Source organism: Apium graveolens, chromosome 7 (assembly GCF_009905375.1).
Source record: "Apium graveolens cultivar Ventura chromosome 7, ASM990537v1, whole genome shotgun sequence".
NCBI classification, from domain to species: domain Eukaryota; kingdom Viridiplantae; phylum Streptophyta; class Magnoliopsida; order Apiales; family Apiaceae; genus Apium; species Apium graveolens.
This window is the reverse complement of record NC_133653.1, coordinates 114,393,362-114,420,897: the sequence shown is the minus strand read 5'-3', so window position 1 is coordinate 114,420,897 and position 27,536 is coordinate 114,393,362. Positions and strand designations below refer to the sequence as shown.

Genomic DNA, 27,536 nt, shown 5'->3' with positions numbered 1-27,536 from the left:
TGACACAAATGATTTATACATGTAACAAAATCTTTGAATCCCTCTTTAGCATCTAGCATGGCTACATAAAAATATTGTTCCAATAGTAGATTCCTCTCCGTCAGCACGCAGTGAGTGTAGTGGTTACCTTGGAGGTTGAAGGTTCGAGTCTTCGTGAAATGACGAGATTGAAGGTTCGAGTCTCGTGAGATGACAAATTCCTAAAGAAGAAATTCAAGCAACTAATCATTGCAATTTTTTTTTAAAAAAAGTATTTTGTATAGAAGTGCTCCAGCTCTTGTAGAATTGACACTAGCCAAAAGTGTCATTGCTTTAGGCAGCAAGTTTTTTGCTCCATTTCTCTAAAAAGGGTGAGCATGAAGTTGATCTACAGATAAGGGACCTGAGGTAATGTGAGGACCATATGTATGTGTTTTCACTTTCTTAGGGGGCCAACATTTACTGAATATAACTTGAAAGTATTGCAAACATTTCAAAACAAGATATAAAGTGGCAAGAAATTATATTGTTCTCCATGCCTTGCTTACATTCATGTAGACCATAATGTATTATTTCATTTCTAGTTGTTTCTCCTTAATCTTATCCTCCTCAAATTCATCATAATGTGGGTTCAAGAAAATGGACTTTGCTGCACATTTGTGACCAAAATTCTAACTTTACATTTATAAAAAGCTGAACCAAACATACCCGTATTTTTATATATTCATCTCGTAAAGTATAAATATTCTTAACCTCTTTACGGTATTTAAATTTTCAAAAATTATCATTTTTCAAGATTTGGTTAAACCCTTTCTTATGCATAAACAAGAAGATTTTAATAAATCATATATTCAAACAGCATTGTCTATCTTCTTTTTCAACACAATTGTTGCTAGATGAATTTGAACTTTTTGCCTTGTCATCTATTGGGCCGGAAATTTAAGTTACTTTGTACCTAAAAGCCCAATGAACCTCTAAATTTCATCTCTTCAAATGGGCTGTAAATGACCCGACCCAGAAAATTCTGGCCCAAATCTTCTACCCGGGTCTGTCTTCTCTATGTTCTCAAATTATCTATTCACCACTTCAAAAAAAAACCATCCATGTGTTTCCAAAACATGTATGTATACGTACATGTTCAAAGATACAAACTTTACAATTTGTGAAATTTTTGGCGGGACCAAGAAAACTCAAAGGTGAAAGCTTTAATTATGGCCTTAACAGGAGTGTTAGCTACAGCTTCTATGCCATTAAGCAGAAATTTAGAGGTATGTAAGAAGTATAATACTGTTGTTAATTGTTGTTTAAATGATTCTGCTTTGTTAGATACAAGTTCTGTATGTAATGACCAAGAAAATTCAAGAAAATTTAGCTATAGTAGAGCTTCTCCTTCTGTGAGATGGCCTAACTTAAAAATTACAGATACCCAATTGGTTAAGAATCATTTTGAGGTAGATGATGATGATTTAGGGATAATTGGTAGTGAAAAGAGTGTTAAAAATGAAGTCTTGATGGAAAATGATGATGGTTTTCGGAATGTGAGTGATGAGAAGCAAGAGGTTTTGGGTAGGCCTAGTAGGAGTAAAGCTAAGAAAATGACTAAATTGGCGCTTAAGAGGGCGAAAGATTGGCGACAGAGGGTTCAGTTTTTGACTGATAGGATTTTGAATTTGAGGTCTGAGGAGTTTGTTGCTGATGTTTTGGATGATAGGAAGGTGCAGATGACGCCGACTGATTTTTGTTTTGTGGTGAAATGGGTTGGTCAGGTGAGTTGGCAACGGGCGTTGGAGGTTTATGAGTGGTTGAATTTGCGGCATTGGTTTTCTCCAAATGCTAGAATGCTTGCGACTATGCTTTCTGTTCTTGGGAAGGCTAATCAGGAAGCGTTGGCTGAGGAGATTTTTACGAGGGGAGAGGAAGGGGTTGGTGATACTGTACAAGTTTATAATGCAATGATGGGTGTTTATGCTCGGAATGGTCGGTTTTCAAAGGTTCAAGAACTGCTTCATTTGATGCGGGAACGAGGTTGTGAGCCAGATCTTGTGAGTTTTAATACGTTGATTAATGCTCGTTTAAAATCAGGGTCTATTGAACCAAATATGGCACGTGAACTTTTAAGTGAAGTCAGGAGGTCAGGTCTTCAACCTGATATAATTACTTATAACACTCTAATTAGTGCTTGCTCTCGGGGATCTAATTTGGAGGAGGCAGTTGAGATATACAATGACATGTTAGGAAGTAGATGTCAACCTGATTTATGGACATATAATGCAATGCTTTCTGTTTATGGTAGATGTGGGCTGTCTGCAGAAGCTGAGATTCTATTTAACGACTTAGAGTCTAAGGGGTTTTACCCTGATGCTGTAACATATAATTCTTTGCTTTATGCTTTTGCAAGAGAAGGAAATGTTGAGAAGGTAAAGAAAATTTGCGAGGAGATGGTGAAAAAGGGCTTTGGAGAGGATGAGATGACTTACAATACCATCATTCACATGTATGGACAGCAGGGTCAGCATGATTTGGCATTGCAACTATACAGAGACATGAAATCTGTGGGGCGAGAACCTGATGTAGTTACATATACTGTTCTTATTGATTCTCTTGGAAAAGCTAATAAAATAACCGAGGCTGCAAATGTGATGTCAGAGATGCTAAATGCAGGTGTCAAACCCACCATACGAACTTACAGTGCTTTAATCTGTGGATATGCGAAGGCTGGGATGCGATTGGAGGCTGAAGATATCTTTAATTGCATGCTCCGTTCTGGAATTAAACCGGATCACTTAGCATATTCAGTAATGTTAGATATACTATTCAGGTCTGGTGAAACCAACAAGGCGACGATGTTATATCATGACATGGTTCGTGATGGATTCACCCCAGATGTTGGACTTTATGAAATTATGGTACGAATTCTCGGAAAAGAAAACAAAGTGGAGGATGTTCAGAACATGATCAAGGATATGGAAGAATTATGTGACCTGAACCCTCAAGTTATTGCCTATATTCTAGTCAAGGGGGAATGCTATAGTTATGGTGATAAAATGTTTAGATTGGCAATAAGGCAGGGTTATGATGTGAACCGTGATAACTTATTACCAGTGTTGAGTTTGTATTGCTCATCCGGACGGCACTTAGAAGCAAAGGAGTTGCTGGAATTTTTGAAAGAGCATGCGCCAGAATCCCAGCAATTGGTCAGTGAAGCTATGGTTGTCACTCTTTGTATGGCCCATCAGCCGGAGGCTGCTTTAGATGAATACCGTAAAAGCATGACATTTAGATTGGTTGACCGGAGTTTGATAATGTATGAATCCCTTATAAAATGTTGTGAGGAGATGGACCTACTTGGTGAAGCGTCTCAGGTTTTATCCGACATGAGATTTGTTGGACTGGAACCTTCAACAGAACTTTGCAGGCAAATGGCACTTGTGTATTGCAGAATGGGCTATCCAGAAACGGCTCACCATTTGGTTGACCAGGCTGAAGCAAAAGGCATTAGGATTAATGATATGTCAATATATGCTGCTCTAATTGAGGCTTATGGCAAGGCGAAGCTTCTGCAAAAAGCAGAGAGTGTTGTGGGGAATCTTAGACAGAGCGCTAGTACTGTGGATCGGAAGGTCTGGAATGCTTTAATCCAAGCTTATGCTGCAAGTGGCTGCTATGAGAAAGCAAGAGCTGCTTTCACTACGATGATGAGAGACGGTCCTTCCCCTACTGTCGAAACAATAAATGGTCTCATGCAAGCTTTGATTGTTGATGGGAGATTAAATGAATTATACCTACTAATTCAGGAATTGCAAGATATGGGGTTCAAAATTAGTAAGAGTACGATTGTTTTGATGCTTGATGCATATGCTCAAGCTGGTGACATATTTGAGGTTAAGAAAATATACAATGGAATGAAGGCGGCAGGGTATTTTCCTACCATGCACCTTTACAGAGTTATGATCATACTGTTCTCCAAGGGAAGGCGTGTAAGGGATGTAGAAGCAATGATTGCTGAGATGGGGGAAGTAGGTTTTAAGCCTGATATTATAATATGGAATTCTTTGCTTAGGTTGTATGCAGGCATTGAAGACTACAAGAAAATTGCTCAGGTATACCAGCAGATTCAAGAAGCTGGACTTAAACCAGATGAGGATACATACAATACTTTAATAGTGATGTACTGCAGAGATCGCAGACCAGAAGAAGGTCTGTCGCTGATGCATGAAATGAGAATGCTAGGTCTTGATCCTAAGTTAAACACCTACAAAAGCCTACTTTCTGCATTTGGTAAGCTACAAATGCTAGAGCAAACTGAGGAACTTTTTGAAATGTTACAATCAGGAGGATACAAGCTTGATCGTTCTTTTTATCATATAATGATGAAAACATATAGAAATTCTGGAAGCCATTCCAAAGCTGAAAACTTGCTGTTTAAAATGAAAGACGCTGGAATCGAACCTACAATTGCAACAATGCATCTGCTAATGATCTCTTACGGAAGTTCAGGCCGTCCAACTGAAGCTGAAGAAGTTCTCAAAAATTTGAAATCGACGGGTGAAAACCTTAGCACACTTCCATATACTTCAGTTATAGATGCTTACCTCAAGAATGAAGATTATAGTATCGCAGTCAAGAAGCTCTTGGAAATGAAGGGAGATGGTCTAGAGCCAGATTACAGGATATGGACTTGCTTTGTTAGGGCTGCTAGTTTGTGCCAGAATACAAGTGAAGCCCTGACTATCCTAAGTGCTATAAGAGATGCTGGATTTGAAATCCCAATCAAGTATGCCGTGCTTGCTTTACTTTGCCTTCTTTTTTCCTGACTATATATCAGTACATGTGAATAACCTTATGAGTATATTTTGCAGGCTTCTGACGGAGAATACAGAGTCACTGGTTCTAGAGATGGATCAATTTCTTGAGAAAATAGAAGCAATTGAAGACAACTCCGCATTTAATCTGGTGAACGCTTTGGAAGACTTATTGTGGGCATTTAATCTTCGTGCGACTGCTTCATGGGTTTTTCAACTGGCAATTAAGAGGAACATTTATAATCACAATGTTTTCAGGTGCCTACTTGTACTGTCTGTAGTGGTAATCTGGTTCTGGGTTCTTTTCTTAACAAGTTTTAATCATTAACATATTGGGAAGATCTTAGCGATTTCCCATTGTCCACTAAAGTTGTTAAAAGTGAGTATAAGACCACTGGTACGATCACAAATATTCATTAGGTAGGAGGCGAGATCAAATTGTGGGCACAAGTGACTAAACTAGGGTCAGTTCTGTGATGGCACGTAGCTTTCTTTTAAGCTTTGTCCTATACGATTGTTCGTAGAAGACTATGCATGTTGGAGATTATTTAAAAATAATATAAATTCTTTACTGGATAAGATAGGTGGAACATACGCCAAGATCAATACCTTTATTAAGATTGGTCATGTGCCAACTATTCAACTAACTTATAGTGAAGGAAGTCTTGTTGGCTTAATCTATTAAATTACTCGATTGGAAATTTGGGAATATCCTTAAAGGGGAACTGAATAGCTGTGATACTCTAAATTCTCCGCGTTAGCAAATATGTTGACTACAGTTACTACATTGTGAAATGAATAGTTCTCATAAAGTGCCTTCAGGGACATTCCCAGTTGGATGGCTATGAACATTAAGTTACCTGACTGCAGTTTTAGACTCTGGTGTTACTTGTATACTGCCTTTTGTAATACTGTCTTTTTTGATACATGCGTACTGAATTAGTTGAATAGGTCGCAAAAGTCATATCTCTGGATTTCTTTTCTCTACCGAAAAAGATGCCAATGAAAACATATAGGGAAAGTTCAAGTTTGATGGAAAGTTTCATATGCACTACATTATTGCTCAAATCGTTGTGTTTGATCAGAATTATTGATGTTGTTAGCGCTGTACTAAATTTGTGAAGCTATATATAATTTCTTCCAACATCTCATCTGTGCAGGGTAGCTGAGAAGGACTGGGGGGCAGATTTTAGAAAGTTGTCCGCTGGTGCTGCTCTTGTTGGTCTCACTTTATGGCTTGACCACATGCAGGTAGAGTTTATACCAATCATTTATATCCAGAAAACAAATAGATCACTAAGCTAGAGCTTCTGTGGGAAGCCCAAAACCATTATACGAAAGGACAACCTCATTAGAAAGAAATTAACAGTATTTTTAGATATCTATGACTATGACTGTCATTGTGTCAATAGTATCTGCCCTTTTCAGTGAACTTGAAATCTTACAAAACTGTCATTGCCACAGGATGCTTCCTTAGACGGTTTTCCAGAGTCTCCAAAATCTGTTGTTCTGATTACAGGGACAGCAGAATACAACCAAGTTTCTTTAAACAGCACAATAAAAGCATTCCTTTGGGAAATGGGGTCCCCATTTTTGCCTTGTAAAACTCGCAGCGGGCTTCTTATTGCAAAGGCTCACTCTCTCAGAATGTGGTTGAAGGACTCCCCATTTTGTTTTGACCTTGAGTTGAAAAATGCTTTATCCCTTCCCGAAGAAAACTCGATGCAGCTTATTGACGGATGTTATATTAGGTGTGGCCTTGTTCCTGCTTTTAAGGAAATCACAGAAAGGCTTGGGTTAGTGAGGCCAAAGAAGTTCTCAAGATTGGCTTTGCTGTCAGATGAGCAAAGAGACAAAGCTATCGAAGCGGATATTGTGGGGAGAAAAGAAAAATTAGAAAAACTGAGTGAATCTGGCCCAACGAGGAATAAAAACAACAGAAAGCACAATAAAAGACCATTTGTCAATAAGGATGCTGTGAGATTCTGATAGGTGAATGTAGAAATTAATTTGCAATGAAGCCATGTCTACTTAATGCGTATGCGTGTCCTGAAAACAAAACAGAATTGGCATGTTACTGCCTAGTCAAAAGGTTACACTTCTAAACTATATTAGAGCTTAAATTTGAATAATACCTGTAGTTATATAATCTTTAATAATTAATTTTGGTTGTTTTTATAAAGGGATAGATACCATCTACAATTGTTCTATGTGTAGATGTTTCTAGGGTTTGTACAAATGATTATGTTATCTTCATTGAAGCAATTGATAGCTTCCTGGGTGTAGCTTAGTATATGCGGCGGTATTATCTTGTTTAGCGAAACTAGTCAGATTGCTTTGGCCATTCAAATGGATTTCATCTTTTCTTGCTACGTGTTGTTGAAAATGCTTAGGCCCTGGGCTCATTTTGTAAGCTATGCTTCCTTCACTTTTTTAAAACATCATTAAATAAGGTAAAACTAGGATCATCAAGCTGGATGTCTATAGCTGTTCAAGTGTGGAGGAACAAACATGCATATTTCAATTTATATGTTTTTGGTGAATGCTATTTTAACAAATATGCATATAATTCACTTTAGATTATATTGCAGTGTCTGCCAAATATGATATTTCGTAACCATGTTAATAAACCTTTTCTTGTATATTTACAGGGAACATACGAGCATAACCATGTTACTTCCAGTTGACACTTCAAAGACAGAAGCAACAACCTAATATGTCAGAAAGTATGTGCAATCAGTAAAGTATCAGTAAGTCAGAAGTCCCATTTTTTACTTCTTGCGATGAGCTCCTGTAGTTACTTCCTCTTATTTCTTTAACTATAGACTAAGTCTAAAAGGGCGGTGTATAGTTTCTGTCATCCCACAAAGATTTAGAAGGCTGTATGTACTCTTTGACGATGATGTCCAGTTCTTCATGTTAATAAGCTTTTTCTTGTATCTTTACAGGGAATATATGACCACAACACTGATATTTCCCGTTGACACTTCAAAGACAAAAAAGTATGCAACAAGCTTATATATCAGAAAGTCACCAAACCTTCTTCTAGACAGGTAGCCATCTTCCTTGAATGCAAGTACTTTCAACAATGGAACCATAGTGGAACCCCTGTATTGTTAAACCTCATCCCTCAGGAGGTTCACCCCTGCAAGGCTCCGGTAACCAGCTTCCACCATTATTAGGGAAGTCGAACTTATTTAATACAAAACACCCCATCCTCATGGATTGGACCCCAGGATCTTCCTAGGCCTAAATCTAGCTCATGCAAGATTCTAAACACAACCCCGGGTGTGTTTGGTTTGATAAAATAGATGTAAATTTTGTATACACGGTATTAATATACTCATTGTTGTCTTGTTGATAAATTATGCTGCAAATTTTGGTTTAACATCTCTAAGGTAGTAAAAACAGGGGGGTAAAACAAAGTAACCAAAACTTCTGTTGGATTCTCTATGTTGAGAACCAGAGGAAAAACAACTGAAGCATGTAAGGCTTCTATATTTAGGAACAGAGTATAGTTGAATACTGAAGCCATATTGCCTAGGGTCTTTACCACAAAACTTGGAACTACTTGGATATACTACTTTTGGTGCAGATGGTAAGGTATACACAATAGCCTAACAAGCGTATGTTTTTACTATATGTGGCTGAGTATGCAATTTCAAATCATTGTATGATTGTTGTCCACAGAAGTCGTTTCTCCTTCACCGTGGCCTATTAATGCTATTGCGCGATGGTGTACCCAGCTAATAATCCTTTGCAGCTGCTTTACTGCTATTATGAGCCTGTTGTTACATATACAGAGGCTGTACTACACTCATCTGGTGACATCATTCCAGCACAGCTTCATTCCAACTCAGCGACTACAGCTCAGCAAAGCTAGTTAGGGAGTTTGTTAGAGTAGTGCAGTCTTAAGGATCTTGATATATAAGTCGGTGTATTTTGCTATTTCAGATTTGTAACAAACATTATACTTTATATCTTTATAATCTCTTCTCTGATAATACAATTATTGTGAGCTTAGTTTTATAACATGGTATCAGAGCAAAGTTTTATTAACAGTTGGAACACTAGAAACTTGAGCAACTTGAGATGGCATACTGGAACTGTGTAGACCAATCTGAGTGGAGCTTAACAAGTACAAACCATTTGATGCTTTACCAAGTTCAAAAGGTTTGCTCCATGTGAGAGCCTGAATAGAACAACATGTGGAATTGAAAACAGCAGCACACTTGGAATCATTCACAAGTTTAGAAATAGACAATAGATTATAAGTAAATTCTGGAACACAGAGAACATTGTGTAGAACAATATTTGAGCTGAGATGAACATAACCAGTAGAAATCACCTCTGCTGTTACACCATTAGGCAAATGTAATATAGAACGAAATGGTGTAACATTATGCAAGAGATGAACAAAGGATTTAAAGGATTTGAGATTGTTTTTCCTTACCAGGACTTTGATGAATCTCCTGTGCCTCAACTGTTTCCTGCTCCATCACCTTTTGTTGACACTGATCCCCTATCAATAGACATTGTTGAATCTTGTGTGTCTGATAATGTCACTGTACCTACTTCTTTACCTGCCTCTGTTCCTTTGATAGCACCTACTCCTGTTCCTGTCTCTGTTCCTTTGATAGCATATAGGCCCTCTCGTTCTCGCCATCTTCCATTTAAATTCTCTGATTATACGGGTATTCCAGCACATATGTGTAGTCATATTCAACTTCGTAAATGTTTTACAAATGCTTGTACTACTCTGTCAGATCATGTTGAAAGCTTACCTTTTGATACTTCAATGGTGGCTTTGGTGGCCAATGCTGCTAAAATCTCTAAACCAACTACATATAAACAGGCTGTCAAACATTCCATATAGTGTGAAGCGAGTGTGGAACTGGCAGCCATGGATGCTAATTAAACATGGTCTATTGAACCTCTTCCCCCAGGTAAGAAGATAGTGGGCTGTAAGTGGCTTTATAAAGTCAAATATCTTGCCAACGGTGATATAGATCGTTACAAGGCTCGTTTGGTTGCAAAGGGGTTTACACAAACAACAAGACTGAATTACTTTGAGACGTTTGCCCCGGTTGCAAAGATGTCAACTCTTCGTCTTTTGTTAACTCTAGCTGCAAAACATAATTGGTTTATCAAACAACTCGATGTCAAAAATGTATTTCTTCATGGCATTTTGGATGAAGAGGTGTATATGGCTATTCCCCCTGGCTATATTAAACCTCCTGACTTGCTTGCTATGTTTCCAAATCAACGGTTAGTTTGTCGTCTTCTCAAGTCCATTTATGGTCTCAAGCAAGCACCACGTTAGTGGTTTCTTGCTTTATCCGAGGCTTTACATGCTTTTGGATTTGTTCAGCTGGTCAGTGATTCAAGTTTGTTTCGTTTTGAACGTAATGGAACTGTTGCTTTTATGTTGATTTATGTTGATGATATGCTCTTAACTGGCAACAATGATGCACTGCTTACTGAGGTGGTTCAGTTTTTTGCTACTCATTTTAAAGTCAAGGACTTAGGTCCTCTTAGCTATTTTTTAGGCCTTGAGCTGCACAAGTCTGATGCTGCTTATAGATGTTTGATTGGTCGTCTTATTTACTTGACAATCACTCGTCCTGATTTGTCCTATCCGGTCCATGTGTTAGCTCAGTTTATGGCTGCTCCTCGTGAGTCTCATTGGTTTGCTGCCCTGAAAGTTATTAAGTACATTAAGTGTACTTGTCGTCAGGGGTTGCTGTTTTCATCCAATCCCTCATTGTCTCTGACTGCATATTGTGATGCAGATTGGGCTAGTTGCACTACTAGAAAAACAGGATTAGACATCGCACCTTAGATATCGGTTAAGAAAACCACCGATGTTAAATCTACTTTTTACATCACTAAAACAAGAACCGATGTCTTTATATTTTTCGAACATCAGTTGTCTTTGAAAACGATGTCTAGGACAAGATTAAAAAAAAAGTAAGCGCGAGACCCCTCTTTTTTTCCCCGCCTTAATCCAAATATTTTGGTTTTAGTTCCCCCCCATAACTTTCCCCCTTAATTTTTATTCCCCTCCCAAATAAACACGGGCCTTGTCCCAATTTTCAAACAAAAAAAAAATAAAAAACTAAAAAACATAAAACTAAAAACATTAAAACATAAAACTGAAAATATAAACTGTCATTCAGACAAACGAGAGCAACGGTAGTGTTCTTCCCCCTTTGTTGTCCAAACGTAACCCTAAAACTAACCCCGCCTTCGATTACTCCTTCGATTTTCATCTCAATTTCAGATTAAGTTTCAATTATAGTAAACCCCCTTTTTTGTTTCTTTATTCGATTAATCTTTTGATTTTCTTTGTTTCTATTCTTGAACAGATTTGGGGTTTGGTGTTTGTTCGAGCTTGGTTCTTTGTGCTTTGGAGGTGTTTGTTCGAGCTTGGTTCTTGGTTCTTTGGAGCTTAGCTATTTGAAGTTTTGTGCTTAATTAGGTATGAGTTTCTATTCGATTTTGAGATTCGATTTATTCGGATCTTAAATTAGGTATATGTTTCCGTTCGATTAGAGTTTAATTAGAGTATTATTAGAGTTTTCTTTGGCAGCATGTATACTATCTATAGTTGTATGTGTGCATGCATATATGTATGCTTAACTGTGTGAGTTGTTGTTATGTTTATATATGTGTACAAGTACAAATGTTTGTGTCCCCTGTATATGAGTTTGTGTCCCTTGTATATGAGTTGTTTATGTTCCCCGTATATCTGTAATTATATATCCCCTGTAAACATGAAGGCATTTACATGAATTCTAATATGATATATTAGGTGAAATTATTAGGCTTGTATATTATTAGATATAAGCAAGTAGTTGTATGAGTGTATGTGTTAGGTATGAATACAACACAGAGGGGGGGGGGGGTGAATGTGTTTTGGCTTAAATGTTAGATTTTTGATCGACTTTGGTTTTAGCAGTTGGTTGTTGTCAATGATTTAGTAGAATCGATGTTAAACATAAATAACTATGCAAATATGTGAAACAAAGATCTTCAAAACTCACTTAATTTTATATTAAAAATCAAGCAGTGTTTTGCTACAAAATCTCTAAGTTCTTGTTTTAGAACTTAGCTTTTTTCTTGAGAGAGAATACAAGATTTTCTATCTTGATTCTTACTTTTAACTAGAGGACCAGTGTTAACTTTATAACTCAGTTAACTGCTGGTTTACACAGTGGATAATAAACATGCTATTAGCTTTTCTAAACTGTCACTTGTCATTTCTATTTATAGAAAAGCAAATCTTCCATTTCTGGATTAGCATATCTTTAGCATCCCGTGTTTACTTTAATCTCCTCTGTCAGTTAATCTTTGCCATTGATCTTGCACATCTCTCAAGCTGCTTTTTGTAGACTTGTCAATCCAGTTATGTGAATTGTTTGTTGATTTGCAACTTTGGATATTAAACCGTTCTGCAATTCTGTACTTAGAGAAATTTCTACACTTCGAGATCTCCAATTAAGCTGTAGAGAACTCGACATCTCGATAGGCATGTTGGCTTGTCGATATCTCTGAAACTTCATTGATGAATTGACTTATCGACAACTCTGAGTTCTTTAGTGAATTTTGGTTTATCGATAACTCAGAGTTCCCTAATGGACTTTGGCTTATCGATAACTCAGAGTTCTCTAATGAATGTATACTTGTCGATATCTCTGAGTTCTCGAATGGGTATCTGACTTATCGATATCTCCAATAGCATTTCCTGAGTTCTAGATAGACAATTCCTGAGTTCTCGATAGGTCTTTCTGAGTTCTCGATAGGTCTTTCTGAGTTCTCGAATGACTTCTCTATAACACTAATTCTGTGATTTGTAGGGATCTTGACTTAGAATGTTTTTCACCAAACAGATTTATTCAACTCCAAGCTTCTTCATAATTCTTCTTAGGCATGATCTTCTTGATCTTCTTCCAGATAGAATTCTTAGGCTTGACACTGTTTAGGGAAAAATGCTCCAGTCAGCTCCATTTACATTTTACAGACATTAAGTGTTACAAGTATGAATTACAGATTAAGGTTACAATACAACTAATCTTAGGGTTGTCAGTATGACTTAGTCTTGTTATGATACAGGCATGTCTTGCACAACAATCTCCCCCAATTTGTGAGAAGATTGCTTATCACAAATTCATGCCTGTTAACAAGACTAACCCCAAGTTAAAGAATGAAAACAAAATAATACAAAAGCTGATACAACACTTGTACATTGAACATTTGGCAGTTTACAATAATTAAGTAAAGACTGAGCTGTCTGATCCTTTCTCAATTATGTTCTTAATCTACACAAGTATTTCCAATTCTTCTATGATGGGGGTGTCAGTTAGAGCCTCTATTAGTTTCAGCAAATCTGGCTTAGGATAACTAGCTAACATCCCTATCCTGTATCTTGACAAAGAGCCAGCTTTTATATTCAGAAATTTTCCATCCTTTTATATTCTGCTCTTGCCTGCTGCGTTCAACTCTTCTGATATACTCATCAATGTCATGCTCATACTTTCTCCTCTTTTCAGCTAGCAAATCTTTATGCTTATCCCTCATCTCCTCTCTGTTAATCACAAATACCGCTAATACTGTTCTCCATGCCTTAGTGGCTGAATCTTTACCATTCATCAAGCTTATCACCCTTTTCAGTTCAAAAATTGAGAGGGAATCCATTAGTCTGTTTCCAATCTTTTCAAAGGACCCGTCATTGTAATATATTCTAAATTCTTTGATGTGAATAACCCAAACTCTGAAAATTATTTCAGCTAGCTGTTGGAAGTAGTCTTCATCTGAATCCACAACATTTAGAGGTTGGAAATCATTTTGATCATATCTGTTCCAAATGGCCTTTTCACCAAGTCCATGATCATTGAGAAATTCAGTTGTTAGTTGTCTTCTTTGTCTTCTGATTCTTCTCTTGACCTTGGCTTCTTTTGGACCTATTCCAACTGTTGTGAAGTGTGTTTTATGGGATGGCTTGAATGAAGGTATAGTTTTGAGTCTTTTGAGAAGTATGGCTGTGAGTGATTTGAATTTTGAGGAGAGAGTTTGCAGTGAGCTTGTAGAAATATTTAGGCTTAGAGGTTTGAGGTTGAGCAGTTTTTGATGAGATTGAATGTGAAGGTTTAGCAATTGGTATTTGGATATTTAGAGTTTGGAGAGGTTGTGAGGTATCATTCTTTTGTCTTTGTCTCCTTCCACCCCTCCTTTGAGTCTCAGATCTATTTTTCTTCTCCTTTTCTTTTTCATTGTCACATTTTCCACAAATTGCCTTGCTAGATTGACTTGAGTTTGAACCAAAGGGATTTTGACCATCTTTCTTCTGCTCATCATCACCTAAGTCATCTGTGTTGATTTGAGTTTTAGGCAAATTGGCTTCAGGGTTATCAATATATCTCCTCAGAATCTTGATCATAGCTTCATCTTCACCAATTTCTTACTTTTCAGCTCAGACTCAAGCACCATTATCAGTCTTCTGTTGTCCATGACACAATTTTTGGGTACTTGGAAATGCTTCAGTTGTTTGGTTGTAGAGCAGATATAGTGCACACCTTTGCTTGGGTGTAGATAGGCTTCTGGGAATGCAGCTTCTTGAGCCTTCAACTCTGCTAGTAGCATTTTCTCTTCATTGTTGATTATCTTGACTTTGTTAATCAAAATATCCACTTCAGATGCTCTTCTGGAAATTAGATAATTGAAGTTGACTTGCATACATCTGTCTACACCTCATTAAGATTGATCACTATTCTTTTCTCCAAAAACTGGTCTTTGACTGGAATCTGTAGCACCCTGATGTAATTGATAGTCTTTTCCAAGGTCTTTCTGTAAGTGAAGAAGTTGTTGTTGAGAGAGTTCCTTAATCCAGTGAGCAAGTTGTTAAACTCTTGTGTCATTCCTGGACCTTGAGCAGCCATAAGGAGCCTATCTTGTTCTAGACCTTGTTCTTGACTGTTGAGTGTTGATTGTGCTAGCCTTGTATCTATCTCCCCCTTAGTCTTGGTGACAGGCATGAGTAGGGGAGTAGGAATCTCAGGTCTTACAGCTTCAGGCAATGCTGGCAGTGGTATATTGAGTTTTCCCATAATGGCTCCCAAAGCAACTGTATTCTGCATTTGTAAATACGTATGGGACTCCACTAGGTCCTGAATATCATGTTGTTGACTCTCAATCAATGTGGTTAGAGCTCTGACTTGTGAGGATAAATCCGAGTTGGAAGCTTGATGTGAAGAAATTTGATCTTGAAGTTCTTGTATTTGAGGAGTAGAAGTTTTGGCTGAGATGGACCCAAGGTGTTCATCAACAGCTTCTCTGACACCCTTCATGAGAAGAAATGAGGGCTCATACCTAGCAGTATACATTTGATTTAGCTTGACTGTGGCGCCCTCCAAACCCGGGTCAGAAGTTTGGGGTCCACAACACATACTCAATATATAAACCTATATATAAAATATTATTTGTAATGACCCTGCTTTACTTAACCACGGATCACAACAGGTTAAAGTATGAAAACAAGTCACCACCTTAACTTTTATTACAACGTACCATATTCCAACTAATTTAATTTACAACTGGTAAAAAAAATTATTCTTCAACCTTGCTATCTCACTACTGCCATAAGCTTTTGCTAGCTCGATCAATCATAATCTGGAATCCTAGCTCGAACATTGAACTGGGAAACCTCGCTATCAATCGTATCCTTCTTAACTGTAGAATACATAAAAAGATTCGCAAGAGTGAGCTAACTAGCTCAGCAAGTCATATTATCAATAACTGAGGTTAAACAATAATAAACGAGGTAATTCAAAAGAATCAAGTTTCCTGTTAAACAGTCAATATAATTGGATATTCATTTTAAGTTTTTAAAACCAAGGTTAGGCTGCTGATCAGTCACGCACTAACCCCGAGCAAAGCACACAGCACTGCTCTAACTACTGGATCCAAGGCACACATTGGCCTAACTTGACCATCGATATGGTCTGACCACGAATCTGGTCCACACAAAGAAAACTATCCAATTCTAAAGCATTTCAATATAATAAACAATAGAGTTCAATAAAACCAGATCATAATCAATAACCATAAAACATTTGTAAAAGAGCATGGTAAAAATTCATAGTTACCAAAAAGGGTATGTCAAAATACATAAAAGAAGTGGCCTCCAGCCGGTAGGATAATCGAGTATTAGAAGAATAGTGTTTTTACAAGGTTTTAGTGCTTTGATATCACAAGGTATGGTTGAGTATAAAAGTTTCTGTATATGTAAACAATTCTGTTCCAGTGTTTGGTATATGATGGATATATATTTGTGGAATAGTATCGTATTTATGTGGTTTACTATCTGGTAAATCAACAAGAAATGGTTTACAAAGAACAAGGCTTATGGCTCAAAGATCAAATGCTGTGGCTCAGGTTCAAGGCTGAAGGATTCAAAATATGTACAGTATAAAACAGAACTATTTTGGGTATTAACAATATGTCACAAGAGAATTTAGAAATATTTGCATTGTATTTTGAGAAAGGTTTAGAAATACTTGCCTTATCATAATCGATTTCAACTTCACTTGTACTTGTTTAATGACCCCATTCAACAATCACTCGTCTGTTTCTCTTATGCCTCGCTTCTATCCTCTGATCACTTGCGGTATTTTCTACATGTCAATTCTATTTTCTGATCACCTGCTTCTCTTTCTTACGCCTTGCTTACTCTGCTAGGCATCATAAGTATCTATTAATATTTAACTCATACCATTCTATTCGACATGCACTTCTATCTACCCTTCGTTTTACTCAAATCCGATTAACGGATTGAAAGTTACGCTATAAACAAGTAATCACCGAATATATAGACCGACAGTCAACCAACAAGTCACATATAACACATAACACGTTAAATAATCAATGTCATCCCATTTATAAAGAAGTCTCGGGTCATAAACAGGCTTTCGGTTACTTAAAATGATTTTTAAAACATTTTTCGGAATTAAAACGGGTCGTTGGGTCAATTTCAGAGTAATAAACAGGGTTCGGTTGGCCAACTCTGGCTTCAAAACAATTTTATAATAATTATCGAGCCTTGAAAATAATTTAAAATAATATTTTAAACCTCGAAACTATTTTTCAGAATTTTTAAATCATTTATAAATAATTAAATCCAATTAAATAATCAATTAAAATTAATTAATAAATAAATAAACTAATTAATCAATTAATATCTAAATTAATTGATCAATTAATCAATTAAATATTAATTAAAATTAATTAATTAAGTAATTTAGATTTATTTTTAAATTAAAATTAAATTTTTAGAATTAAAATAAATGATTTTCGGAATTTTTTGAAAATAAAAATCAATTCTGGAAATGATTTTATAAAAGAAATCTAGTTTTTAAAAGATTTTAAAACAGAAATCCGGTTTCTGAAAGTTTCAGAAACTTCCAGGTACTAATCTGCAAATCTACCAAAAACATTTTTGATTTAGGAACTTTTTAGATCAAAACCGGGTCAAAATATAAACAAAATGGGTCATCAATCGGGTTGCCAAGAACAACCCAGACCCGCCGGAAATTTTGCAGAATCCGGCGAGGTCGAGAAGCTCCGGCGACCCCGATTAATGCTCAAATCGATACGTTTTGGTCTGGTTTTTGCTTGGAATTCATTTACAGCCTTCTCAGAAACACTAATCAAGTAACAATTACCACAAACCATGTCTGGAACACCACCTCCGACCAAAATCGATATAAACTCCGGCGAAAATTTTAAAAGACAACTTCGTACTTTTCAGGAATCGTTTGTAAGATATAAATACATGGTTCGATTGCAAATTTGACAAGGAATACAAAGAACCCATCCAGAGCAACTGAGAACCCCTAACAAAGATTTCCCCAAATCGAATTGAAAACATTCAAAGTAATATAAACCCTAATTTCTAAATTCCGAGAATCAAACCCAAAATTAAACATGTTATTGAACTCCAAATTTGAAGTATAATATACCAAAATGATCAGGAAAACAAGCTCTACAACATACAATCATCAAATCATTCAAACAACCATCCGTACAAAAATTCATAATTTAAATACCAAGAAATTCGAGTATAAATAATTAAATAGAAAATCACCTAATGTTTCTGGGTTGAAATTGATGGAAGATTTGGATTCTAGATTTCAGTAGCTTCGTTTTGAGTATATGTGCGCCAAAATCGGATATCGATAACGCCTTCAAATTTGTGTTTGATTATGAAGAACATAATGTAATTATAGTATTTTTTTCTGTAAAAACTCTGTGAATACTGTTTCAAATGATTTCCGGTATAAAATAAAATACGGTAGAGGGTATTTATAATTACGGGAAATTAGTATCCCGCTGGATCATTCCGGTTATAAAACGGTACGTTTATTTATACAAGCCGATCCAAACGGTACCGGTTTTCGAGATAATTATCCAAATCAGTACAATTTGTACTGCGGTCTTGGTCTCAGCGCCTGGTTACACGTATTACGAGGTGATAATTGTGATAGTTTAATAAAAAGCTCCCGTTTCTCGAAAATACGAGTTTTATTGATTTACCGAAACGAATATTGTATCGAAAATGTTGCGCCGGGACCCGCGCAGGACAAACCGTACGCCGGATCGAAAAAGTCGAAACATGGAATATGCTCGGAATATTACAATTAGGTTAGGAAGGAGTTCTCGGAAAAGTTTTGGGTTCTAAAAACGTAACAACGTATGACGTCGGTTGGTTCCCGTTTTTATAAAATAGATTTTAAATACTCGGAAAAAGATTTTATAAAATCCATATGATTCTTATAAATTCATAAATCAACATAAAAACAATTAGGAAGATATGACAATTATCTATATTTTATTTTGGACATATAAAAATTAAAATACTCAATTGATATCATTTTTAAACATCCAAACACATTTAACACTTAAAAAATAATTCACAAAATAGATACTACTGAGCATGCATAATAATTATTTATTAGCAAAAATAATTACACAATATATCCCGGATATTACATCCTCCCCTCCTTAAAAGGATTCTGTCCTCAGAATCTCCTAAGAAAATAAATGAGGGCACTTTGCTCTCATATCACTTTCTAACTCCAAGGTTGACTCTTCAACCTTTGGGTTTTTCCATAATACTCTTACTAACTTTACCACTTTATTTCTTAATACTTTCTCTCTTTCCTCTAGAATCTCTATCGGCTCTCTACATATGACAAATCTGCCTGAAACTCTATCGGCTCATATTCTATTACATACCTGAAGTCTGGATTATACTTCTAAAGCATCGATACATGAAAAATATTATGAATGTGCTCCATGTGCAGGGGTAACGCTAACTCGAAAGCTATTTTGCCAACGTGCTTTAAGATTTTAAAAGGTCCGACATATCTTGGGTTCGGTTTTCCTTTCTTTCCAAACCTCGTTAATCCCTTCCACGGCGCTACTTTCAGTAGTACTAAGCTTCCTTCTTCTAATTCCATGTCTTTCGTTGATTGATCTGTTTATTTCCTTTGAAGGTCTGGTACGGCTATCAATCTCTTCTGGATAACTTTAATAACTTCCTTTGTCTGCTGTACTAATTCAGGTCCAAGTATTTTACGCTCTACTGCTCCGTCTTAATACACTAGAGATCTGTATTTGCGTCCATAAAGGGCTTCTTAGGGTGACATCCCGATACTAGCGTGATAACTGTTGTTGCAAGCAAATTCTATCAGAGGTAAATGCTCGCCCCAATTTCCTTTGAAATCAATAGCACAAATACGTAATAAGTCTTCTATTGTCTGGATTATTCTTTCACTTTGGCCATCCGTCTCTGGGTGATAATCTGTACTCATATTCAATCTTGTTCCTAAACATTCTTGAAAACTCTTCCAAGATCTCGAATTAAATCTTGGATCTCGATCAGATACGATAGACACAAGAATTTCATGACGAACTATAATTTCCTTCAGGCACCTATGGATCAACTTATCGAGCGAAAATCTTTCGTTTATAAGCAGAAAATGAGCTGGCTTGGTAAATCTATCCACTATAAGCCAAATGGCATCATGATTAGCTTTTGTGCTTGGTAACCTAACTATGAAATCCATGGCGATATGCTCCCACTTCTACTCTGGAACCTCTAGTGGCTGTAGTAATCCACTTGGTCTCTGATGTTCTACTTTAACTCTTTGACATATATAACATCTGCTAATCTATTTCACAATTTCCCTCTTCATATCTGGCCATCAATAATTTTCCTTTAAATCTCTATACATCTTGGTACTCCCTGAATGGATTGAATATCTTGAATTTTGAGCATTCTGTAAAATTTCATTCTTTAATTCCTTCACTGGTGGAGTCCAAATTCTAGAAGAAAACCTAAGAATACCTTGATCGTCCTTTTGTGTGCACAATTCTTCACCTACTAAATAATTTATATCCTGATTCATTACCTCTTCCTAACACTTCTTTATTTTCTCTAACAATCCCGACTGAAAGGTTATTCTTATACATTCTTACTCCTTTTTGGATCATGAACCCTGACTTTCAATTCCTACTTCTAGAGTTTCATAGATAATTCTTCTGATACGGTCTCTATATTCATTCTCTCTCCTTCTTACTCATCTCTTGCCACTACATTTGCTTTTCCTCGAGAGTTCATACTTCAAACTCTTATGGTCCGTATATATCTCACATCTTTCTCTATACTTAAAATATTTCCCAATCTTTCAAAACGAATATTATTGTTGCTTTTAATCCCCAGTTATGAGTAAGGTACTTCTGATCATAAGGCTTCGGTTGTCTGGATGCATATGCAATAACTTTATTGTTTTGCATCAACACACATCCTATTCCCTTACGAGAAGTATCACTATAAATTACCAAATCTCCCTGATGCTTTCAAAGTGATAAAATAGGTGTTGTAACTATTTTTTCATTTAACTCCGCAAAACTTTCTTCACCCTTCTCCATTTCATATAACCTTCTTGCTTTTCCTGGTTAACTTTATCTCGAATATTACAACTTTCAAGAAATCTTGCACAATTTTCCAATAATAACCGGCCCATGATAAAACTTCTTACTTTTGTTGGTGCTTCTGGTCTTTTTTTATTCATACCATCTTTAAATTTTCTGCTGAATCCCCTTTTGTCTCCTCCTTACTGACTGTCTATACTAAGAATTATACCTCATGCCATTAAAGTTTTCACCTTGTAAACTCTTTTTATACCGCTTCTTTCTTCTTTGACTCCTCAGCTATCATTGTATAGGTTGCATGGTTCTTCTTAATTAACGCAAGTATATCTTATCCAAATTCTTCCTTCAAAATTGTACTCATCAAATTTAAATATCACTGGTATATCAGTTCATCCCACTAACATTTCTAGAATTTCATAACAACAGTACTGAGTTTTGAAAATTATCTTTGATATATCCATAAGTTCAATTTTCACTTGGTAATATACCCAGTCTCAAATCAATCTTATAAAAATACCTTGCTTCATTCATTTAATTAAACAAATCATTGGTTCGAGATAACAGATATCTGCTCTTGAGAGTAACCTTGTTGAGCTTTCGCTAACATATAATCTCACACTTTCATCTTTCTTATTAACACATCGTGCTAGGGCACTTTAAGGGGTACACTAGGTCCAGTTACTTTTTCTTCTAATTATCTCCTGCGTTTGCTCTGGTAACTTCTTTATTTTATTTGGTGACATTCTGTGCGGGGCTTTGGACACTGACTTTATTTCAGGTGCCACATCAATCATAAATGCATTTTCTTTATCTAAAGGAAATATTGGTAATTCATCTGGAAACATATCTTGAGACTGTAAAATCTTCAAGTTCGGTTTGCTCCTGACTCTTATTTATAATCGCCATAGCACTTATATTCTGGTCGCTGTAATCTTAAATCGTTCTTAACAAGTTCTTTACTTTCCTTTGTCATTTAAACTTCTTCATGTTCTCATTTGGCGTCTTCAGAACTATCTTCCATCACGACGGTCTACCTGGGCATCACACTTGAATAGTTAATCCACTTCTTAGAATAATGTCAAATCCTCTTATTTCAAATGATATCAATTCTTCACAGCTTATTGCCAGAAATATCAATTCCGCCATTGGTACTTACTTATTTAATAACTGCACGTTCTTAACTTGCTATTCCTTCAGTCATAAACTTATTGATTCGACAGGATAATTCATCTTATCAATAAAACCTTGAGAGATATACGATCCAATTGCTCCCACATCTTTCAATACTTTAACACATAAGGTATCCGCAATAATCTTCCACGTCATCACATCCATATTCTAAATAACATATCGCAAATTCTCGTTCTTGGAGATGTATCCCTTATTGAAGTAGTTTCCTTTGACTCGTAATGCATCCCTGGCTAGGGCCAGTGATTTGCAATTCTCACCATATGCCCTTGTTTCCTTTTCATGCATGAGAGGTAGATGAGACTTTGCCTGCTGGGTGTATAATATGTTGACTTTTGTTTAAAAAGCTCTCGCAAAGAACAACGGTACAACGAAACAACTAGAAGGATTCACAATTTTAATAAACTTAGAGTTGAAAAGAAAGAAGAAGTAATGATTTGAATATGAATGAGACAACCACATTGGTACTTAAGATGGACAGTCTTTCATACCGTATGGCATACAACACATGATTAGGTGGCGTCCCACCCGACTCTTCGTCATTCCGACAAAGTGTCTCATCATAACACTGTTTGTCCCAATCAGAAAACAAAACCCGAGGGGAACAATTAAATTTGAAAGGAATGCAAAATCCTTCTTTTTGATATTATCAGAAATAATTTATTAAGAAAAGGAGTTCAGACATTTTAGGAATTAAAAAGGAATATACGCTGTAATGTTGAGGACAAGAATGATACCATCGGTCACCATCCACATTTCACTTGTATTCATCTTTCGAGATTGCTCGATCATTTCCCAATTGTATCACATAACAACCTTAGTAGTATAGTAAAATTTCTTCGCAACTAAGCATTATGGTAGATTCTTACTTGTTAAGGCTCGCGTCTGTAACGTCGCACTTACACGTATAATACTTTAACAATTCGATCATAATAGTGTTCTTGTCAGATAACCTTGAGTTTCCTCTTTTTAATTTGGATTAACCATAAATCATTCAACATAATGATCATTTTATTAATAATATTCTTCCTTTAGAAAAGTCTGGAAATTTTCCCAATCTTCTTCAATCATGCTCAGGTTTCCATTAAATCCATGAATTCCTTAAATCTCCGATTATCCCAGTAATTGGATGAATAGTTACTCCGTACGCTGGTTTTATTGTTAATATTATCAAACAATATTTGTACATTTCTGTTAGGAATAACCAACTTCCTCATAATCGCGGATTACTTCGTCCCCTGAATTAACAATATTAAATCTAAAATAATATCCTTTTAGCTAATCTGAGTCTTTTGACATACAAGAAACTCAAGTAGTAACTTGACAACCAAGGTTTAAAACTTATCTTATTCAAAAAGGCTTTTAGAAATTTGGTAAGGAAAAAAAATCTTTTTCGAAAACTTGTTTAAAATTTTGAAAATTTTGAAAATCACACCTCCGGTTGTCCTTACTGTATGAGTTGGTTGTTGTCCTTCTTATGACCAGATACCAAGTTCAAGAAACAATCACTCAAAGGTCCATTTACTTCCATTTATCTCCTCTCCTTCATTGGGTCTATTACTTTCCTTACTCAATAAAAACTTCCGCTATCGTTGCACGTTATCTTATTCATAGCTTCACATTAAGGTTCCCACACTGGCAGTACTCCCGTTAACCACTTGGTAATCATTAAGTGGAACAAACTATCCAATAGTCAACAAGTCAGCTAAAGTTACATCATCTTGTTAAAATATATCTCACATCATTACAACACCATTAATTTCAAGAAATCTTCAGATCCCTAATCCCCTCTACTCTCTCTCTTCAACACTTATCTACTCCATTCCACAAGCTAGTCATGAGTGACTTAATTACTAATAACTTCTTGTAACCTGATAACAGCCATCCTCCAGAATACTTGAATCTTCTTTCTAAACTCCTTCTCACCTTAATTTGTATCGCAATACTCACTGTTTACTGCTTCTATCGTGTCCCTCCTCGCAAATGCTGTTGTTTCATTGGAAAGGTTTTTAAACTAAGGATGTAGAATATGGTGTACAGTAAACAGAAAAGATACATTCATAGTTGAATGTTCAAAAGAACAAGAATAAGCAAATGAAGGTTCTTGAATAGGTAGTCTCATATCGAGAGATGATAGAATAGCGTTGAATAACTTGGAGAGGCGCAACTATCATAACAGAAGGTAATACCGCTAATACTGATAGAAGATCAAGGCACAAATCGAATCTGAGAGAAGATGACGATCCTTAAACGGAAGGTTCCAAAAGATCAGTTGATACAGGGAAATCAGGATCTGCCATTGCCGTTGCCTGGATATCACGTCGCTAGTCAAGAATCCCGAATCGCAACACGAACCGTGCCGGAGACCTACTATACAGTCGCACTCAACCTCACGAGGACCTATTATTTTTTTATTTTTTTTTCTATTTCCTATTCCTAATCCTAATCCCTCTACCCAATCCCGACAATCTAGGCTTATTTCAGTGACTTATAACCTGTAGCTCTGATACCAACCTGTGGCGCCCTCCAAACCCGGGTCAGAAGTTTGGGGTCCATAACACATACTCAATATATAAACCTGTCTATAAAATATTATTTGTAATGACCCTGCTTTACTTAACCACGGATCGCAACAGGTTAAAGTATGAAAACAAGCCACCACCTTAACTTTTATTACAACGTACCATATTCCAACTAATTTAATTTACAACTGGTAAAAAAATTATTCTTCAACCTTGCTATCTCACTACTGCCATAAGCTTTTGCTAGCTCGATCAATCATAATCTGGAATCCTAGCTCAAACATTGAACTGGGAAACCTCGCTATCAACCGTATCCTTCTTAACTGTAGAATACATAAAAAGATTCGCAAGAGTGAGCTAACTAGCTCAGCAAGTCATATTATCAATAACTGAGGTTAAACAATAATAAACGAGGTGATTCAAAAGAATCAAGTTTCCTGTTAAACAGTCAATAGAATTGGATATTCATTTTAAGTTTTTAAAACCAAGGTTAGGCTGCTGATCAGTCACGCACTAACCCCGAGCAAAGCACACATCACTGCTCTAACTATTGGATCCAAGGCACACATTGGCCTAACTTGACCATCGATATGGTCTGACCACGAATCTGGTCCACACAAAGAAAACTATCCAATTCTAAAGCATTTCAATATGATAAATAATAGAGTTCAATAAAACCAGATCATAATTAATAACCATAAAACATTTGTAAAAGAGCATGGTAAAAATTCATAGTTACCAAAAAGGGTATGTCAAAATACATAAAAGAAGTGGCCTCCAGCCGGTAGGATAATCGAGTATTAGAATAATAGTGTTTTTACAAGGTTTTAGTGCTTTGATATCACAAGGTATGGTTGAGTATAAAAGTTTCTGTATATGTAAACAATTTTGTTCCAGTGTTTGGTATATGATGGATATATATTTGTGGAATAGTATCGTATTTATGTGGTTTACTATCTGGTAAATCAACAAGAAATGGTTTACAAAGAATAAGGCTTATGGCTCAAAGATCAAATGCTGTGGCTCAGGTTCAAGGCTGAAGGATTCAAAATGTGTACAGTATAAAACAGAACTATTTTGGGTATTAACAATATGTCACAAGAGAATTTAGAAATATTGGCATTGTATTTTGAGAAAGGTTTAGAAATACTTGCCTTATCATAATCGATTTCAACTTCACTTGTACTTGTCTAATGACCCCATTCAACAATCACTCGTCTGTTTCTCTTATGCCTCGCTTCTATCCTCTGATCACTTGCGGTATTTTCTACATGTCAATTCTATTTTCTGATCACCTGCTTCTCTTTCTTACGCCTTGCTTACTCTGCTAGGCATCATAAGTATCTATTAATATTTAACTCATACCATTCTATTCGACATACACTTTTATCTACCCTTCGTTTTACTCAAATCCGATTAACGGATTGAAAGTTACGCTATAAACAAGTAATCACCGAACATATAGACCGACAGTCAACCAATAAGTCACATATAACACATAACACGTTAAATAATCAATGCCATCCCATTTATAAAGAAGTCTCGGGTCATAAACAGGCTTTCGGTTACTTAAAATGATTTTTAAAACATTTTTCGGAATTAAAACGGGTCGTTGGGTCAATTTCAGAGTAATAAACAGGGTTCGGTTGGCCAACTCTGGCTTCAAAACAATTTTATAATAATTATCGAGCCTTGAAAATAATTTAAAATAATATTTTAAACCTCGAAACTATTTTTCGGAATTTTTAAATCATTTATAAATAATTAAATCCAATTAAATAATCAATTAAAATTAATTAATAAATAAATAAACTAATTAATCAATTAATATATAAATTAATTGATCAATTAATCAATTAAATATTAATTAAAATTAATTAATTAAGTAATTTAGATTTATTTTTAAATTAAAATTAAATTTTTAGAATTAAAATAAATGATTTTCGGAATTTTTTGAAAATAAAAATCAATTCTGGAAATGCTTTTATAAAAGAAATCCAGTTTTTAAAAGATTTTAAAACAGAAATCTGGTTTCTGAAAGTTTCAGAAACTTCCAGGTACTAATCTACAAATCTACCAAAAACATTTTTGATTTAGGAACTTTTTAGATCAAAACCGGGTCAAAATATAAACAAAATGGGTCATCAATCGGGTTGCCAAGAACAACCCAGACCCGCCGGAAATTTTGCAGAATCCGGCGAGGTCGGGAAGCTCCGGCGACCCCGATTAATGCTCAAATCGATACGTTTTGGTCTGGTTTTTGCTTGGAATTCATTTACAGCCTTCCCAGAAACACTAATCAAGTAACAATTACCACAAACCATGTCTGGAACACCACCTCCGACCAAAATCGATATAAACTCCGGCGAAAACTTTAAAAGACAACTCCGTACTTTTCAGGAATCGTTTGTAAGATATAAATACATGGTTCAATTGCAAATTTGACAAGGAATACAAAGAACCCATCCAGAGCAACTGAGAACCCCTAACAAAGATTTCCCCAAATCGAATTGAAAACATTCATAGTAATATAAACCCTAATTTCTAAATTCCGAGAATCAAACCCAAAATTAAACATGTTATTGAACTCCAAATTTGAAGTATAATATACCAAAATGATCAGGAAAACAAGCTCTACAACATACAATCATCAAATCATTCAAACAACCATCCGTACAAAAATTCATAATATAAATACCAAGAAATTCGAATATAAATAATTAAATAGAAAATCACCTGATGTTTCTGGGTTGAAATTGATGGAAGATTTGGATTCTAGATTTCGGTAGCTTCGTTTTGAGTATATGTGCGCCAAAATCGGATATCGATAACGCCTTCAAATTTGTGTTTGATTATGAAGAACATAATGTAATTATAGTATTTTTTTCTGTAAAAACTCTGTGAATACTGTTTGCAAATGATTTCCGGTATAAAATAAAATATGGTAGAGGCTATTTATAATTACGGGAAATTAGTATCCCGCTGAATCATTCCGGATATAAAACGGTACGTTTATTTATACAAGCCGATCCAAACGGTACCGGTTTTCGAG

At 35.8% G+C, this 27,536-nt stretch overlaps 1 protein-coding gene across 5 annotated transcripts; it reads left to right on the top strand.

Annotated features, from left to right (window-relative positions):
* The first annotated feature begins 1,090 nt into the window (after positions 1–1,090).
* On the top strand, positions 1,091–8,805 carry LOC141671720 (pentatricopeptide repeat-containing protein At3g18110, chloroplastic-like). Of its 5 annotated transcripts, none has more exons than XM_074478039.1 (7): positions 1,091–4,753; positions 4,839–5,039; positions 5,942–6,032; positions 6,246–6,873; positions 7,433–7,531; positions 7,730–7,834; positions 8,472–8,805. In XM_074478039.1, exons 1-4 carry the CDS (start codon positions 1,191–1,193, stop codon positions 6,768–6,770), a joined length of 4,380 nt encoding a protein of 1,459 aa, XP_074334140.1. In that variant the 5' UTR covers positions 1,091–1,190; the 3' UTR covers positions 6,771–6,873; positions 7,433–7,531; positions 7,730–7,834; positions 8,472–8,805. The 5 variants fall into 5 exon arrangements, with proteins under 5 accessions (XP_074334140.1, XP_074334139.1, XP_074334143.1 ...); XM_074478038.1 differs by having other exon boundaries at positions 7,730–8,384; XM_074478042.1 differs by lacking the exon at positions 8,472–8,805 and having other exon boundaries at positions 6,246–6,773; positions 7,730–8,464.
* The last annotated feature ends 18,731 nt before the right edge of the window (positions 8,806–27,536 follow it).

What these genes read in the sequence shown, in the direction of transcription:
- LOC141671720 (XM_074478039.1), top strand. Translation starts at nt 1,191, where the DNA reads ATGGCCTTAACAGGAGTGTTAGCTACAGCTTCTATGCCATTAAGCAGA. An exon ending in GGATTTGAAATCCCAATCAA is followed by an intron (nt 4,754 to 4,838) that starts GTATGCCGTGCT and finishes TATATTTTGCAG; the next exon opens with GCTTCTGACGGAGAATACAG. An exon ending in TATGGCTTGACCACATGCAG is followed by an intron (nt 6,033 to 6,245) that starts GTAGAGTTTATA and finishes TCATTGCCACAG; the next exon opens with GATGCTTCCTTAGACGGTTT.